Source organism: Chrysemys picta, chromosome 20, assembly GCF_011386835.1.
Source record: "Chrysemys picta bellii isolate R12L10 chromosome 20, ASM1138683v2, whole genome shotgun sequence".
In the NCBI taxonomy this organism is placed as follows: domain Eukaryota; kingdom Metazoa; phylum Chordata; order Testudines; family Emydidae; genus Chrysemys; species Chrysemys picta.
In genome coordinates, this window is record NC_088810.1 from 11,291,099 (window position 1) to 11,309,567 (window position 18,469).

Genomic DNA, 18,469 nt, shown 5'->3' on the forward strand with positions numbered 1-18,469 from the left:
AAGTTAGAGAGCAGCCCTGGCGAGGGCCATGTCGGATAGAGCCGTTAGGGAGTGGCTCCTGCGGGGGAAGGGTCTGTGTCAGTTAGAGCCATTGGCGAGTGACGCAATTCCCGGGGGGGTTGTTTTGACCCTTGTCTCTGACTCCTGGTTCCTGACTCCAGATCTGGCTACTAGCCCTGACTGCCACTGCTTCAGCCAGTACGTCTGACCACCCACATCCCAGTTGCTGACATTAGCCCCAAGCATTGTGCTTTGGAATTGGGTCAGCGCCCCCTGCTGGCCACCTGCACCATTCAAAGGGAGAGTGCACCCTACTGGGATACCTGTTCATCTGAACATAGTACAGCACCCCCTAGTACAGTGCCGTGGCTTCAGGGAAAGCACCAATTCAGGAGGAGAGCACCCTCTACTACTTAAACAATTCTACCCCCTGCAACACCTTGGGTAAATGTTTTCAAGGTATCCTATCTAAGTACTGATCATGCTCAGCACTTACCCCCACAAAGCCGACCTCAGCCCTGGCTGCTGTGATGGTGATTCCATCCACCTGGACAGTTACCGACCCAATGTAGAAGACCTGTGTGTTCCCCCTGTTCTCGATCTTGGCCATGACATAGAAGGAGGGCAGGACGGAGTCATTCCTGCAGGTCTTGGCCACAGTGTAGTTGCAGGTGCCGTGGAAATCATACGCCCGTCCATCGAAGGTGTGGTAATGCAAGTAACCCCCAGCCCAGCACGTGGCCTGAGAGACTGGCACACACTCTGGCTGCCCATTTATCATCTTGCAAATAGTTCCTTTTCTGCAGCGAACCACACTGCAGGATGGAATAACTAGTGGGGAAAGACAATAGAAAGACAAGAGACACCAGACTAATCAGTTATATATGAGAGCAGAAAGGGGGCTGAGGGGGCTGTGAAAGCCAGGATGATATTTAGTGTCCTTGGAATCCTATAGCCTGTTTGTGAAATGGACCGAATGATCGATTGATCTATCTACTCCCATGCACCCTTCACAAATCTCTCACAAGTCTCTGCTGAGGAAATCCCTGCCTAGGTGAGACCTTTCCTGATGTAAAGCCGGCAAAGTGTTCTCCTGTGTCTCCTTCCCCACAATGCCTGGCAGAGGTGGTGCAACCCAGAGGGGCATGTTGTGGGCAGCATTGAGCAGGCAAAGGAGAGTGGCTGGGATGTGATGGGCTCTGACAGTGCCCAGCTGACTGATGGCCCCTATGAGACTACAGCCAATAGGCTCCATTTAGAGTAGCCCCCAGGTTTTAATCAGCTGCCCACCCTACTCCGCTGTGCATGCCAGAAGCAGGACGCAGCAGATACTCTGACCCAACAAGGCTTTTCATCTTTCAAATTTAAATTCTGTAATATTATGGCTCAGGGTTCATGGCTAAATAAAGGGAAAGAGAAAGTGAAAAGGGTGAAGAGACATAATCACAACTATTTTACTCACTCCTTGTGCAATAAACTCTCAGGGCATGTTGCAATCAGTGACTGTTCTTTACCTTGGCTGATGCAGCCCATGACGCCATCTCTGATCTGGCAGGTTTCTCCTCTGGAGCAGCTGTGGGCTTCGCAGGTCACCCCTCGGGTGGGAACACATGTGCAGCTTTGCTGGCACTCATTCATCAGGACTGCCTCACTAGGCTAAGGGGACGTTTGGAAAAGGGGAAATATTGCAATGGAACTGGAAACAATTATTTATAATATTTCTGGCAGTGCTAAACCCAGAGCTGTGTGGTGAGGTGTGTGAATGTGCATATTGTGTCATAATATTATATCTCTGTCTAAAGGCTGTCTGATAGCTTTCTTTGATGGGGTAACAAGCCTTGTGGATAGTGCGAAAGCAGTAGATGTGGTATATCTTGACTTTAGTAAGGCTTTTGATACTGTCTCGCATGACCTTCTCATAGACAAACTAGGGAAATACAACCTAGATGGAGCTACAATTAGGTGGGTGCATAACTGGTTGGAAAACCATTCCCAGAGTGTAGTTATCAGTGGTTCACAGTCATACTGGAAGGGTATAATGTGTGGGGTCCCACAGAGATCAGTTCTGGGTCCAGTTCGTTCAATATCTTCATCAATGATTAAAATAATGGCATAGAGAGTACACTTGTAACGTTTGTGGATGATACCAAGCTGGAAGGGGTTGCAAGTGCTTCAGAGGATAGAATTATAATTCAAAATGATCTGGACAAACTGGAGAAATGGTCTGAGGTAAAGAGGATAAAATTCAATAAGGATAAATGCAAAGTACTCCAGTTAGGAAGGAACAATCAACTACACACATACAAAATGGGAAATGACTGCCTAGGAAGGAGTACTATGGAAAAGGATCTGGGGGTCATAGTGGACCACAAGCTAAATATGAGTCAACAGTGTAACCCTGTTGCAAAATAAGCTAACACCATTCTGGGATGTGTTAGCAGGAGTTTTGTAAGCAAGGCACAAGAAATAATTCTTCTGCTCTACTTTGCACTGATTAGGACTTAATTGGAATATTTTGTCCAGTTCTGGGTGCCACATTTCAGGAAAGATGTGGTCAAATTGGAGAAAGTCCAGAGAAGAGCAACAAAAATGATTAAAGGTCTAGAAAACATTACCTCTGAGGAAAGATTGAAAAAATGGGTTTGTTTAGTCTGGAGAAGAGAAGACAGAGGTGACATGGTAACAGCTTTCAAATACATAAAAGGTTGTTACAAGGAGGAGGGATAAAACTTGTTCTTCTTAACCTCTGGGGATAGGACAAGAAGCAAGGGGCATAAATTGCAGCAATGGAGGTTTAGGTTGGATATTAAGAAAAACTTCCTAACTGTCAGGGTGGTTAAGCATTGGAATAAATTGCCTAGGGAAGTTGTGGAATCTCCATCGTTGGAGATTTTTAAGAACAGGTTAGACAAACACCTGTCAGGGATGGTCTAGATAATACTTAGTCCTGCCATGAGTGCAAGGGACTGGACTAGATGACCTCTCGAGGTCCCTTCCAGCCCTATGATTCTATTATTCTAATGGATTAAGTGCGGGTCTGACAGCCAGGAACAACCCCTAGGTTCCATTCTAACTTCTGCTCCTGACTCATTGTGTGGCCATGAACAAGTCACTGCCCCTCTCCGTGCCTCAGTTTCTCCATAACAAGCAAAGTGCGTTTAATCTTCTTGCCTTTTTTGGAACTTTGGCAGAGCTGGGATGCCAGGTTGGATGGGCCAGTGCTCTGATCCATTATAGCAAACCCTTTCCCTGACTAGTGTAGGATTTAAGATGTGTATAAAGCAAAAATTAAATCAGACTCAGTCCACTTGCGGCTGTACCTTGTAGTATTTCCCCTGTTCGAAGCATCCACAGCTCTCCTGAGTCACACAGCCCTGGCCATCGAAGAAGAAGCCCTCATCACATTGGCAGCCTTCGGCACAGGTCTCCGGGCAATCTATGATGTTTCCAGCACAGGTGACAGTGCACAGGTCAGCACAGACCTCATAGTGGCTGTTGGCAGGGCAGGTCACAGCTTAAATGGAGAGAGGAATAATTATTGGCTAGACAGATCTCATACCATGGGCTAGAGGGAGAGAGACATAAAGGAGAGGAGAACAACACAGGAAGGAAAGGACAAGGACACTGAGGTTGTTGGTTCACACTGAAAGAGTCTATGAAGAATCCCAGAAGTCTGGAATTTTGTTCCCATAAATGCTGTCTCCCTCTCCCCTTTTGTTCCGCACCCAGCGTACCTTGGCTACCTGAGCTCCATCAGTATCATGGACTTACGGCAGAAGGAGGCGCTCCTCCAGGGTGGGATGGTGACTTTGGCCTCTTGGCAGGCTGTCACGTAGCTGTGCATGCTCTGGCACAGAGCCTGTGCATCTCCATTGCTGAGGCACAGATCATACAGGCAGTTGTTGAAATACACACTGGGGCTGACCGTGCCGTGGCAGGCAGTGAAGGGGCTGTCAGGGGCTATGAGCAACCCACAGTAGTGGCGCTGTTTGAAGACGTCCTTCTTCCTCTCCTCACAAACTGGACAGCTGTTCCCAGCGCATCTGTCTACACATGATGCTCCTGGGACCTGGACTTCCCAAGCAGAGACAAATGCTGCCACATCAGAGGCTATCCTGCCATTGGGGAGTAGAAACTTGCTGTCCTGCTGTCCACTGTAGTTCCCGCACAGGCCACACGTGTGGCCCTGGTATCGCTGTGGAACGGTGACTCTGGCCTGGTAAACCAGGTCGTAACTCACAATGAGGCCAAAGTCAGTTTGCACCAGGATGTTAGTACCATGCTGATATGCTTGGAGCCGCCTGTTGGCCGTGATCACCGGGAGGTTGTGGAACACCCCATCCACCTGTCCGAGACAGAGCATTCCACTGTGAGAAGGGGGAGTGGACACTGGGCAGGGGCGGGGACAAGCATTTTCAGATTCTGCTCTCACTCACACCATGGACTAAACCCAGAATGACCCATGACTCCAGATTTCACTTTGGAATGACTTATCCTCATCTTCCAAGCTCGTGACACTGTTACCTGGCCTACATCTCTTCTCTCATCTCCCTATCCACCCATCTGCCTCCCTTCTGATCCTCTCTCTTTCCCATCCCTATCTCCTCCACCCATGTTTGGCCCACACCTTCTTATCATGACAACCCCTGCATTCAAAATAATTTCCCACTTCTTTTCCATCTCCCCCTCTCTCCTAAATCCCACTTTTCTCATGAATCCTTCTCCATTCACCATTTCCCTCCCTCTTCTGTCTGCCCAATTTCCTATATGTCATGTTCTATTTGTTCCAAGGTAAACTACAGACTTCTCAGGGGAATTGATCATGGGACAGATTCTGAAACAGAGAGGCCAATGGAGTTCCCAAGGGGAGGAATTTCATCCCATGTTTGCAAAATATAAGGTATGTAGAGAGGTTTCCCAAGTAATTCATATTAATAAATATGGGGTATGAATCAAGAAGAGAGGCAGAGAAGATGCATCTGAGATGCAGGACGCTCAGCTTGCCCAACAGAAGCTCTCACATAGCAACGCCCATGAGTGATGCTTTCTACCATCTCCAGTTTACTGCTGGGGGAATTCTGTGCCACTCGCAATGCAGAAATTGTGCAGAAATTAATGTTGTGCGCACAGAATTTCCTTCCTCCCCCCGAAATGGGCTGCAGAGCTGCTGGCCGCCTCTAGGAGCCCCTGGACCCAGCAGGGCCCAGCTCACAAATAGAAGACCAGGAGGAGTGGGAGGGAGCTGGAGGCCTCGCGGTTCTCAGCATGCTCTTAAGGAAGGAGGTGTGCAGGAAACTCCATACAAGTCCGGAACCCAGCATCAGGCTATTTCTCCCTCTGGATCCCTGGGCTCTGAGGGGTAGGAGGTGCAGCTGTCTGGCTTGGGGGGAGCCCCACAGTGGGGCTCTGGGAGAAGAGGTGTGGGTATCTGGGCTAGTGGGGGCCCTGTGGTTGGGCTCTGGGGGAGGGGAGGGGGCAGAGAAACAGGATACTGGATTGTCGTATGGGTTTCTTTTACTTTCTACTTCTGGTGGAATTTTTGTGTGTGTCTGTATTGTTACAGACATACTTGCTGACAGATATTTTGAAATTACCAAAATAATTGAAACTGGTATGATTATACAGTGTTATTTTGACAAATAAATATGCAGAATTTTTAGGATTACAAAATATTGTGTTCAGAATTTTTAATTTTTTGGCACTTGTAGTGAGGCGGGATGGCCTCCCAAGGACCCGGATTAGGAGGACCCCCGCACTGAGCCCTGGTGGGCAGACCAAGGGCCTAGTTGCTCCTCCCCTAGGAAGTGGGTGGGAGGAACAGGAAGTATAAAAGGTGGCCCAGAAAGCTTAGTAGGGAGGCAACCACCAGAGCGACCAGATGCCTCCTGTGGCCTCCTGAGCTGGGACACGGTGGAGGGTGCCGAGGGAGCAGGGGACTGGCCGGGGCCACCAGGGGCGCTAGCTGATTCAGACCTGGAGGAAGCAGACAACTGGCCCGGACCACCCAGAGCGCTTGCTTGTGGTCCCAGAAGCCGCCGTCAACCACGACTCCTCCTCATAGGAGCAGGGTATACTAAGAAGGGGAATATGGAAGCGGCCCAGGGGTAGCAGATGCCTGTCTAGCCGCAATGCTGACAGAGGGTGAGTCAGCGTGTTGCGGTGTGGAGCCCTGCTGACCCAGTGACAAAGCGCTTTGTCACTGTCAGGGCCCTGGGCCGGGACGCAGTGGAGCGGGTGGGCCTGCGACCCCCCTGCCACCCCAACCTTGCTGCCCCGCCTTAATTGAGGGCCTGGGCTAATTGACTGTTTGTTTCTCGCCCAGCCTGAGCACAGGCCTGGGCCCCAGCTACGAGCGGAGGCCACTTCATTCCCCATGGCGGCAGAGGTATCAGTAATGTAGTGAGGCTGGGTGGCCTCCCGAGGACCCAAAGTGGGAGGACCCCCACACTGAGCCACTACACTGCAGAAACAACAAGAAGTCTGGTGGCACTGCACTGCAGAATTCGCCTGGAGTACCAGTTGGCTGTGAGATTCCATCCCATCCTGGCAGAGGATAACCTGGCTTCAGTTACTTACACCTTTGTCGCCTCTTGGCTGGATTGCAACAAGTGATATACCTGTGGAAAGAGCCTTCAGCTCTTACTCCAGCTGGTGCAGAATGCTGGAGTTTCTCCTCAGAAGCACTGTCCACTGTGAACACATCACACCTCTCCTCTGCTCCCTACATTGGCCCCCCACAGAACATCAAATCCCATTCAAGGTCTCAGTCCTTATCTTCAATATGCTCAACTGCCTTCCAGTAGGGAAGATACTACGTAATTAATTGGATTAATTTCCATGATGAAGACCCTTGTTCCAAAGCTCCTCAAGGCTTGAGCATAACCTTTGCCAACATCACCATAGCCTGCCTGTGATGGGGTGCTCTTGCCACACCAGCCCCAAAAGGGCAAAGGAATCATAGAATCATAGAATATCAGGGTTGGAAGGGACCTCAGGAGGTCATCTAGTCCAACTTCCTGCTCAAAGTAGGACCAATTCCCAGCTAAATCATCCCAGCCAGGGCTTTGTCAAGCCTGACCTTAAAAACCTCTAAGGAAGCTAAGTAAGGAACCAATTAGTGTGATGGGCCACACGTGAGGGTATTAGGCTGGAGGAGCAACCCCTGATTGGAGGATGAAGTTCAGCTGAGTGGTTGTGACCTGGGCTAGTATACAGTCAGGAAGCTGGCAACAGAAAGGGTGGCAGTGAGAAAGTCTGCAGCCACCATCTGTGTATTAGAGAGGGAAGGAGGGAAGCCAGGGAATGAATCGGATCCCAGGAGCCTGGCCCTGAGGGAAGAGCATACCCAGAAGAGAGAAGGATGGAGAAGAAAGCTTGTGGGAGACAGAGGAGAAAGCAGCCCAGGGAGACAGCAGCAAGGCTGGGGCCTGATTAGACTATGGCTACATGTTGTAGAGTCCCTGGGTGTTGCTAGGGTAAAAATCTTCTGACAATTGTGCCCACGGTGCGCGCACACCTAATTGGAATCGATATGAGCAAGCACTCGAAGAAGAACAGAGCTTTCTTGGAGGCCAGCCGAAGCCTGTAGAATAAACACCCACAGGAATTAAGGACCATCTCAAAGCCCACAACCTTCTGCTCAAAGTGCAAGGCACAAAGTGCATTTCTATGACATTGTTTGATGGGGTTCACTCATCCCACACTGGGGTTAACTTCTCATTGTGGGCTAAAGAAACCATGCCCCCAAGTCCCTACTGGGCATGCTCCAAGTGCAGCACTAGTATAAAAGGGAGCAGCTCAGTCTGGGCTCATTGCCAAGGAGGAAGGACATATCTCTCAAGCTCCAGTCTGGGAGCAGCTGGAGCCCCTGACCGTGGAAGCCAGAGGTGCCAAGACATAGACAGATGCCTGGATACCTACGAACGCCCAAGAGGGATCAGAGTCACTGGGAACTGCATGCTCCGAGAAACCCTGTCTACTGCTCCAAGAGAAATTGAAGGAAGTATCCCAGCGGGGACTAGCTGTAGTCCTGTGGGAAGTCGGCATGTTTCAGTTGGAGCCCCACTGACTCAGTGGCCCTGTTAGGGCCCTGCATTGGAATCTGGTGGAGCAGGGTGGGCCTGGGTCCCCATACCCTGGCACCTCCCCCTCCAGATGGTTGCGCATTGGCTCTGGCTGCTAGGCCTCACTGCCCCACGAGTAAGAGCAACCCCATCGGCTCTGGCCACTAGTCCTTACTGCGCTGTGGATAAGGCCAACCTCATTGGCTTTGGCCACAAGGCCTTACCGTCCTTTGGGAAAGGACAACCCTACCGACTCTGGCCACAAGGCCTTATTGCCCCGCAAGTGAGGGCACCTCTCTGACTCTGGCCATTGGGCTGGCCAGCCCTTAGAGAGAGGGCATCCATATCGACCTTTACCATCAGGTCTTCTAGCCCTGAAGACAAGGGCAGCTGAATTGACTCTGACCACTAGGCCATACTGTCTCCCAGGCAAAGACAACTATATCAACACTAGCCATTTGGCCTTATCCCCATGAGGTAGAGGGCAGGATCTGGAGAAGACCTTACCATGATGAGCCCCTGTCTGTTCTGCAGCAGGGTGAGTGTGATCCCATACACCTGAATGGACACCAGCTTGGCCATGGAGATGTTCCAGCTGCCCCAGGATTGTTTCTCTATGCTGATAGTGAATGGTGTAAGGTGGCTGGCATCAGTGCAGGTCTTGGCCAGGATGTAGGTGCAGGTGCCTTGGAAGTCAAAGGAGATCCCGTCGAAAGAGAGGTAGTGGGGATGGCCAGAGGCAGAACAGGTCGCAGATCCAAATGGGTGGCATTTCTGGACGCCGTCCACCACCCTGCATTGCTCACCAGCGCCGCAGGAGAATGCCTTACACACAACCTCCCCACCAGCCTGACACATGCACTGCTCCTCACATGAACCACTCGGGTGGAAGCTCTCTGCAGCCTGGTAGTAAAGTCCCCTGTGGAGGCATCCGCACCGGGAAATGGGGACACAGCGGTCGCCACTGAGAACAAAGCCCTCGTCACACACGCAGCCTTCCTTACACTGGGTCATGCATTGCACCGGGGCATAGAGGTTGCTGCATGTCACATTGCAGCTGCTGCTGCAGAATTCATAGTGACTGTTCAGGGGACAGGACGGAGCTGTAATTAGAACAAAGAATTCGCTCATATAGTGCATTAGCAATGTGCGCAATGAACCATTACAGAACATGCAATTTAATTCAAGCTCCTACTTTTCTATTTCCTTGGTTTGGTTAATTAATAAAAGGCACCATCTGTAATGGGGTCCCAGGTCTGATGAAGTGGCTGCCTCACAGAGGCCAGGAGATGGGATACAGAATCTCTCTCCTATGACGGCTTCTAATTCGGTTTATTGTTTCACTACTAAATTTTTTTTTGAATCCTGGTCAGTATTGGTTAAAATTCATTACCAACTGATGGCTTATGTGGGATGAGTTGGTGGGTTCCCAGCTCAGTTCCTAATGAACAAACATCCCAATTAGTAGCCACCCTGAGTCCCAGCTCTGATTATGTCCCAGTCTCAGAAGGGAAGGCAAGGATTGTACTGGCCATGGAGAGCACACTGCACCCTTAGCAGTGTTTCCCTTGCCTATGGTGTAGCTGCCAAGGCCACTACGCATGCTGAACCGAACCTGCTGAGAGAGACCTTTGTCTGTTAAAAATGTTCTGCAGTGTTTAGATCCACATCTACCAGCCAACAAGAATTAATGATCCCCAAGGGGCAGGCAGTGGTGAACACAGGGGACTCACAGCAGAATTGCGTAGTCCTCCAGGGACGCACCATAGCTCCAGCTTCCTGACATGCCTCGGCATAGGCAGCAACGGCCTGGCAGACATTACTTTCACGCGCACTGAGGACGCAATAGCCGTACACGCAGTCTACGAAGTATCCATGAGGGTCCACTTTGCTGTGACATCCTCTGAAAGGGCCACTGTTGTATAGGATGAGCCCACACTGCCCTCTGCTACCTCGTTGTTCTTTTTCAATAGCCTCTACACTTGCGCATGGTGGTATTGTTACTGCAGAGCATCCCGGGAGGTCGCCCAGCTTCCAGCTCTGGCCAAAGCTGACGGGGCTTGGTGCCACCGTGCCATCCCTCATCAGCATGTCATCCTCCCTGTCACTGTTAAAATTGCCACACAGACCACACACGGCTCCCGCGTAGGTGACTGGCAGAGTGATCGTGGTGCGTCCTGACCACCCGGCATAGGTAATGGTGAGACCAAAGTCTGTCTGGATCACTGTGGCCCAGCCCTTTCTATACACAGTGATTTTCGTATCATCGAGGTTCAAGGGAAGGGTAATCAGGATACTGTTCACCTGTAAAAGCAAAACACATGGGATATGAAACATCGCTCGCTCTGGTGGAACCTCTGGCTCCAGCACAGAGCTCTGGCCCATCTACTGCTGCTGAAATCTTCATCCAGGCTGACCTGCTCCCTCCTTTACAGCCTGCCTGAGTCAAGTTCCCCCGACTGGGCAGGATCCTCCAACCAGACTTTCCTTTTTTCTGACACTGGCTATTGCTGTTCCCTCCTCTGTGAGCCCCAGCTCTCCAAGTTCCCACATATCCTGGATACTTTTGACACCTTCTCACAGAGAGGAAGTGTAACCACATCACTCCAACTCTTAAGTTTCTCCACTGGCTCCCCATTCACATAAGAATCCAGTTAATATTTGACCTGTTTTTTAAAATCCTTCTGTGCACTTTCCGCGATTTCTGAAACTCACCATGCTTTTCCCAGGGAACTGATTGCTGACCCTGATGTCAGTCTCATAAACCTTGATCTGCACAGGACCAGTATTGCTTTCCTGGAAGTAAACCTCAAAGTCCACCAGTCCCTCCGCCTTCTTGCACAGAGCCGTGAGCTGGTAGCGGCAGGTGCCTTGGAAGTCGTATCTCTGTCCATCAAAGGTGGAATAGTGCAGATTCCTTGTCACAGAGCAGGTGGCGTAGCTGGAGGGGTAACAACCCCGTACGCCGTTCACTAGCCCGCATCTCTCTGAACGTTTGCATGTAGCAGCCACGCATTCGACTTGTCTAGTGGCTGCGTTGCACATGCACCGTGTCCCACATGCCTCGTCGACCCAGAAGCTCTCGTTGGGGGCATAGGGGCGCCCCTCGAACAGGCACCCACAGCCGCCCTTGGGGATGCATTTGCCCTGGCTCAGCACAAAACCATCCTTGCACTGGCAGCTTTCCACGCAGGGGTCTTGGCAGCTGCTGGGGGCTGACTGGTCCACACACGTGGCTGGGCAGGCTGTTCCACAGAGCTGGTAATTGCTGTTCTCCAGGGGGCACTCCATGGCTGGGGAGTGAAGAACCCACAGATTTAGCAACAAGTTCTCTCCAAGCAAAAGCAGTATTTAAAATATAGAGAAAGGGACGTATTTAATGGGGCACAGAGAGCTCTCCAATCCCACTCACCTCAAGAAGAGTCAATGATGCTCATCACATTGCAGGAGGTGCCTGGCACCTTAAAGGATCAGGCCCATAAAGGGATGATTGACTTAAAAATTGGCATCATCTTATCTCAGACTCCCATATTATATATTCACAGTGAGAGCCACCTTAGAAATACCATAGACAGACAGGCAGAGATATTGTAGGCACAGTACAACCCAGAGTCCTCATATCCCAACCACTGCTCAAAGCACTAGGCCACACTCCCTCCTAAGGAGAAGAATAGAATGCAGGAGTGCTGACCCCCAGACCCATTTATATAATGTTGGCATTCAAATCTGTACTCACGACATCTGGCCAGCTGCCTCCATTCCCCAATCCTGACCCCCTCCAGCTGGCAGGCATCCGCATAGGCCTTCAGAGCCTCACACAGGGCCTTCCGGTAGCCGTCGTTGTGGCACAGATCGTACATGCAGTTGTTCAAGTAGACTGTAGGATCCACCTTGGTGTGGCACTGGCTGAAGGGCCCATCTGAGACCTTGGTTATCAGGCCGCACGAGGCCTCCTCCTTGTACTTTCTGGCTATGCTGGGGGCACAGGGCCTGCAGCCTCCAATGCAATCGTGCCAGCAAAACTGATCCTCATCTTCCACTTCCCAGCTTTGCTCCTGGAGAATGTCACTGGGATCCTGATCCTCAGCTGGGGTCCAGAAGTCATCGGAAGGGTCCCCATTATAGTTGCCGCACAGGCCGCACAGGCTCTCAGAGAAGTCATTAGGGACGGTGACCCTCAGGTGGTTGTTCCAGTCATAGGACACTCTGAGGTTGAAGTCGGTGCGGAGGACGAGGGAGGTGCCGCTCTGATAGAGCCGAAGGGCCTCGTTGTTCAGGGAGATGGGTAAGTGGGCCCTGGTGTTATTCACCTTCATGGTGAGAAAGAAAGGGCAAAGGTCACAATCGATGACACTAGTCTGTCATTTACATTGCATTCTGACCTCTGCTCAGATTAGCAATGGGCCCCATGCAAAATTTTCACTGAATCTGTCCGAAATCGGAGCCAGAAATAGTTTACAGCATCATGTTAGATAGAACTGGCTGGAGAAAAGTAATTCTTTATAGTGGAGGATTTCAATATTTTGAAAATTGGTTCTGTCCCAATTAAGAATAAATCTAATCAATTGCAAAAATTTTCTCTGAAGGGAAATGGACACCCAGCTCTGAGGCAGTCCTCCTGGCAAGATGCCAAAGAGCCAGGTCAGCAAGCTGGGAGAAAACCAGGTGGGTTTTGGAATTTGCATGGTTTCCATCAGAACATCATTGAAATTGGACCATCTCTTCAAAGCCTTTTGACTGTGACAAATTGACAAATACTGAAGAAAACTATTTCATTGGGATTTCAAAAGGACTAAGACTAGGAATTGGTGAGGCCAACCATGGGGGAGGGGGATGGCTCTGGTTAGAGCCGTTAGGGAGCCACCCCTATGGGGGAGGGGTCTATGGTATTGCCAATCTCAAGAGATCAAAAATCATGAGTCAGACCCTAAAACTCATGAGATCGGCCCCAAGAAATAAAGAGCTTCTTTTAAAAGGACTGCACTGTGATTTGCGGCCTGTCTTTTGATGTTAGAACTCTCCCTCCCACCTCAGTGCGTGTCTGTGACAATTCGTGTTGCCCACTCTCCTCAATTTATAGGGGAAGGTAGGGTTACCATTCGTCCGGATTTACCCGGACATGTCCTCCTTTTTGTGTTAAAAATAGCGTCCGGGGGGGAATTTGTAAATCACTAAAAATGTCCGGGATTTCCCCCCCATGCAGAGCGAGGCGCGGCTGGGAGGGCTGCAGGAAATTCAGCCAGAGCCCTTCCCCCGCAGCTTGCCGGGCTGGACTCCGGAGCAGCTGTAGAGCTCCTCCTCCCCGACCCCCCCCCCACCGCATTCTGAGCTGGCCGGCCTGCCGGGCCGTTTGCATTGGCCTCGGCAGCTCCTCCTCCCCTGCTGCCCAGCGCCCCGCTCTGGCAGCACTGGGTGGGGTGGGACCGGGTTGTGTGTTGCGCTGGGGAGCGCAGCCACGTGTCCGGCTCCGCACAGAGCCCAACACCCTGTTCTGAGTGGCAGGGTAAGGGGGCCAGGGGGCAGGAGAAGGGGCAGGGAGATTTTGGAGGGGGCAGTCAAGAGACGGGGGGGTCGGGAGTTCGGGGGGGGCTTTTTTGGGGGGTGGAGAAGGTTTTGGGCAGTCAGGGTACAGGTAGGGGGCAGGGTCCTGGGGGGCATTTGGGGGGGTAGTTAGGGGACAAGGAACAGGGAGGCTTAGGTAGGGGGTGGGGTTCTGGAGGGCAGTTAGGAGCAGGGGTCCCAGGAGGGGGCAGTCAGGGGACAAGGAGCGGGGGGGTGTTTGGGAGTTGGGGGGGGCTGTCAGGGGGCAGGGAGCAGAGGGGTTTAGATGGATCGGGAGTTCTGGGGGGGGGCTGTCAGGGGGTGGGGAGTGGTTGGATGGGGCGTGGGAGTCCCAGGGGTCTGTCTGGGGGTGGGGATGTGGATAAGGGTTGGGGCAATCAGGGTACAGGTAGGGGATAGGGTCCTAGGGGGCCAGTTAGGATGGGGGGAGGGTCTCAGGAGGGGGCAGTCAGGGGACAAGAGGCAGGGAGGCTTAGGTAGGGGGTGGAGTCCTGGGGGGCAGTTAGGGACAGGGGTTCCAGGAGGGGGCAGTCAGGGGACAAGGAACGGGGGGAGGGTTGGGAGTTCTGAGGGGGGCGGGAAGTGGGAGGGGCAGGGGCGGGGCTAGGGCGGGGCTCCTCCCGTCCTCTTTTTTGCTTGCTGAAATATGGTAACCCTAGGGGAAGGGGATTTTGGTCCCTGTTGCAGGAGCTGTCACCCCCACATTTGCCTGTCCCCTGTGCAGTAATTAATCCTGTCCCTCCCTTCTGTTCTCTCTGCACCCATTCCCTACCCTATCAGTTCAGCCACCTCAGTAACCTCTCCACTGCCCACCCTCCATTGGTCCAGCCCCCCTGCCCCACATCCCAACACCCCCAGTTCAGTTCCCCATTCTCCACCCGAGCAGTACAGCTCCCCTAAGTTTAAATATATGGAGATATACCTATCTCATAGAGCTGGAAGGGACCCTAAAAGGTCATTGAGTCCAGCCCCTGCCTTCATTAGCAGGACCAAGTACTGATTTTGCCTGAGATTCCTAAGTGGCTCCCTCAAGAATTGAGCTCACAACCCTGGGTTTAGCAGGCCAATGCTCAAACCACTGAACTATCCCCCCAAGTTCAGCACCTGAGCCCCCACCTCCATCAGTTCCCCCTCAGTTCAGCCCCCCGGCCAGCTCCAGGCACCAGCGGAGGAAGCATGTGCCTGGGGCAGCACATACTAAGGGGCGCATTCCGTCCATTCTTGGGGTGGCAGAGTCTGAGCTTTTTTGCTTCGGCAGTTCGGGCGGCAAAAATGGCAGAGCCAGCCCAGCCCCTGCCCCCACCCCCACCCCCACCTCATCAGTCCCAGACTCCTGCCTGCACAATTCAGCCCCCCTCCCCCACAGCCTCTCCTCTGCTCCTTCTGGGATGCTGCAGGGGGGGAGGAGCATAGGAGCTGTCCTGTCCCGTTGCTTATGGGACAGGGGAAGGGAAGGAGCTGGGCAGCTGGGCTCTTTGCTCCCCTGAATCAGAGTGGTGAGCGGAGAGGAGCGACTTTGCTGGCTCCCAGCGGGGCTGGACTTCGCCACGGGGCTGGAGCTTCTCGCGCCATCACCAGATGAGCCCCAGCCCCTGGCAAAACCCGGGCACTTGTGAAAAAACCACAAGACTGGCAATGCTGGGCCTGTGTCAGCTAGAGCCATTAGGGAGCTGCTCCTGAGGGGGAGGGGGCTGCATTGGGAGGGGAGCCATCTCGGTTAGAGCTGTTAGGGAGCAGCTCCTGTGGGGGAGGGGGCCACGTCAGTTAGCGTCATCGGGGTGCAGCTCCTGTGAGGGAGGGGGCTGCGTCAGTTACAGCTGTTAGGGAGCAGTTCCTGTGGGGGAGGGGGCTGCCTTGGTTAGAGCCGTTAGGGAGCAGCTCCTGTGGGGGAGGGGGCCGCGCTGGTTAGAGCCATTAGGGAGCAACTCCTGCAGGGGAGGGAGCCATGTCGATTAGAGCCATTGGGGTGCAGCTACTGTGGGGAGGAGGCCATATCAGTTAGAGCCTTAGGGAGCAGATCCTGGGGGGCGGGGGGGCTGTGTCAGTTATTGCCATAAGAGAGCAGCTCCTGCAGGGGAAGGAGCCATGTCGGTTAGAGCCATTGGGGAGCAGCTCCTGTGGGGGAGGGGGTCACATCAGTTAGAGCCGTTAGGGAGTGGCTTCTTTGGGAGAGGGGGCCGTGTTGGTTAGAGCGGTTAGCGTGTGGCTCCATCAGGGGAGGGGGCTGTGTCAGTTACAGCCGCTATGGAGCACCTCCTGTGAGGGAGGGGGCCATATCAGTTGGAGCCATTAGGAGCAGCACTTGAGGGACAAGAGGTCTCAAGGAGATGTCTAGAATGTTCCGGGGTCCCTGAGGCACCTCGGTTAGAGCAGGCTTTGTAAAGCAGAGCCCCTGACCTGCCTAGATGTGCCTCAGTTTCCCCATATCTTAGAGCTGAGGAAACATCCTCCTGGATCCAGGAGTGGGGATTCGCCTCAGGTGCAGTCTCAGAGGGATCCCTGTTACATTAGAAATTACCAGGGAACTTGCAGAAGGATGGACTCAGCGGAGCTGGGATTTGCCCACAATAGCTGGGGTACTGGCCGTGCACCTGCATGACGCGCCAAGGGAGATGTAATGCCCAAAGTCCTCAGGTCTACAATTTATCTGGCGTAGTACAGCAGATCCCATGTGCTTGTGACAGAGAAGACACCTCCCCACACCAAGTCACCCACTCCTCTCCCCTCAGCGCAGCACCTTGTGGTACCATGGGTCAGTGCAACTCTGAGAGGACAGTGCCCCCGACTGACCCCTCCCCCACGCCACTCCCTGCCACACAGCACCCGCTAGTGCCACACTGGGGAATTGTGCATAGCAGTGGGGCGGAAAGGTGCACCCAGTACTCACCCTCACAAAGCCGACCTCTGCCCTGGCCACTGTGATGGTAATGCCATCCACCTGGATGGTCACCGACCCAATGTATGAGACCTGCGTGTTCCCCCTGTTCCCACTCTCAGCCGTGATGTCAAAGGAGTGTGGGTCACAGTCACACCCGCAGGTCTTGGCCACGGTGTAGGTGCAGGCGCCATGGATGTCATACGGCCGTCCATCAAATGTGTGGTAATGCAAGTAACCCCCAGCCCAGCACGTGGCCGCAGAAACTGGCAAACACTCTGGCTCCCCATCCATCATCTTACAAACTGTTCCTTCCTTGCAGAGGACCACACTGCAGGATGGCATCGGAATATCTATCCAGAAAGACAGTTGAAAGACAAGAAACAACAGACTAATCAGTTATAATTAAAAGCAGAGAAGGGCTGAGGGATGGTGGAAAAAAACTGAATTAAATTGAGTCTCAACAGAATCCCAGAGCCTGTCTGTGAAATGGACAAGATGATCGATCATTCTTACCTTCCTTTTTTTTTTTTTTTAAATTAATCATGGTTATTAGGGTAGTGCTTAAGGCCCAACTGAGAATGGGACTCCACTGTGCTAGGTGCTATGTAAGTCTAGGGGAGGAATAGCTCAGTGGTTTGAGCATTGGCCTGCTAAACCCAGGGTTATGAGTTCAATCCTTAAGAGGGTGATCTAGGGCAAAAAATCTGTCTGGGGATTGGACTAGATGACTCTCCTGAGGACCCTTCTAACCCTGATATTCTATTATCAGCAGACAGTCCCTGCCCAAAGGGGCTTACATTTGAGATAGACACTGGGTAGGTAATGTACAAGCAGAGTGAATAAGATGATAACAGTCAGCATGTCAGGGCCATGATTGTTATTAATTATTATTTTATTTGACTGGGTTTACTTAGGAGGGATCAGCTGTATGAAAAGTGAAGAGAAAGCGATGAAGGGGACAGGGCTGGGATGAAGAGGGTACTGTAGTAAGATAGGGTTACCATATTTTGTGCCTCCAAATGGAGGACACTCCACGGCCCACGGCCCCGCCCCCAGCCCCACCCAACCCCGCCCCCTCCCCAAAGTCTCCGCCCCCTCCCCTGCTTCCCGCGAATATTTGATTCGCGGGAAGCCTGAAGCAGGTAAGGGAGGTGTGGGAGGAGGAGGCGTTTCCAGCCTGGGTCGGCTCGGGCCCTGGGGTGCCAGCCCCGGCCGACCACCTCCGGCCCGCCCAACACTGCCGGCCCCCGGCGGCCGGGCGCACCCCCGGCTCCCGGCCCCGCCGGCCCGGCTCCCAGCGGGCCCGGCTCCCCGCGGGCCCGGCTGACCCGGCTCCCCGCCGGCCCGGCTCCCCGCGGGCCCGGCTGACCCGGCTCCCCGCCGGCCCGGCTCCCCGCGGGCCCGGCTGACCCGGCTCCCCGCCGGCCTGGCTCCCCGCGGGCCCGGCTGACCCGGCTCCCCGCCGGCCCGGCTCCCCGCCGGCCCGGCTGACCCGGCTCCCCGCCGGCCCGGCTCCCCGCGGGCCCGGCTGACCCGGCTCCCCGCCGGCCCGGCTCCCCGCCGGCCCGGCTGACCCGGCTCCCCGCCGGCCCGGCTGACCCGGCTCCCCGCGGGCCCAGCTCCCCGCGGGCCCGGCTGACCCGGCTCCCCGCCAGCCCGGCTCCCCGCCGGCCCGGCTGACCCGGCTCCCCGCCGGCCCGGCTCCCCGCCGGCCCGGCTGACCCCGCTCCCCGCCGGCCCGGCTGACCGGCTGACCGGCTCCCCGCGGGCCCGGCTGACCTCCCGATTTTCCCGGACATGCCCGGCTTTTGGGGATTTCCCCCCGGACGGGGATTTGAGCCCCCAAAAGCCGGACATGTCCGGGAAAATCCGGACGTATGGTAACCCTAAGTAAGAGGAGGCCCTGAGATATAAACCTTGGTATCAGAGGCCCAGTATGAGGCCTGAGGCCTAAACTAAAGTAATG

At 53.6% G+C, this 18,469-nt stretch overlaps 2 protein-coding genes across 12 annotated transcripts in view; both read right to left on the minus strand.

The window, feature by feature from the left end:
- LOC101947369 (IgGFc-binding protein-like) overlaps positions 1–18,469 on the minus strand; it is a 365,233-nt gene that overhangs the window by 121,228 nt on the left and 225,536 nt on the right. For all 11 annotated transcript variants that reach the window (XR_010594098.1, XM_065574394.1, XM_065574392.1 and 8 more), the window contains 5 exons: positions 8,571–9,166; positions 3,772–4,345; positions 3,321–3,514; positions 1,515–1,656; positions 497–831 (listed from right to left, as the gene is read on the minus strand). Coding sequence is in view for 10 of the 11 variants with exons in the window: in XM_065574394.1 (XP_065430466.1) it covers positions 497–831; positions 1,515–1,656; positions 3,321–3,514; positions 3,772–4,345; positions 8,571–9,166 (1,841 nt within the window). In the remaining variant the exon portion in view is untranslated. The remainder of the gene's footprint in view (positions 1–496; positions 832–1,514; positions 1,657–3,320; positions 3,515–3,771; positions 4,346–8,570; positions 9,167–18,469) is intronic.
- LOC135976807 (IgGFc-binding protein-like) overlaps positions 16,660–18,469 on the minus strand; it is a 49,980-nt gene continuing 48,170 nt past the window's right edge. The window contains exon 5 of the mRNA XM_065574398.1: positions 16,660–16,853. Coding sequence (XP_065430470.1) covers positions 16,799–16,853 — 55 coding nt within the window. The 3' untranslated portion in view covers positions 16,660–16,798. The remainder of the gene's footprint in view (positions 16,854–18,469) is intronic.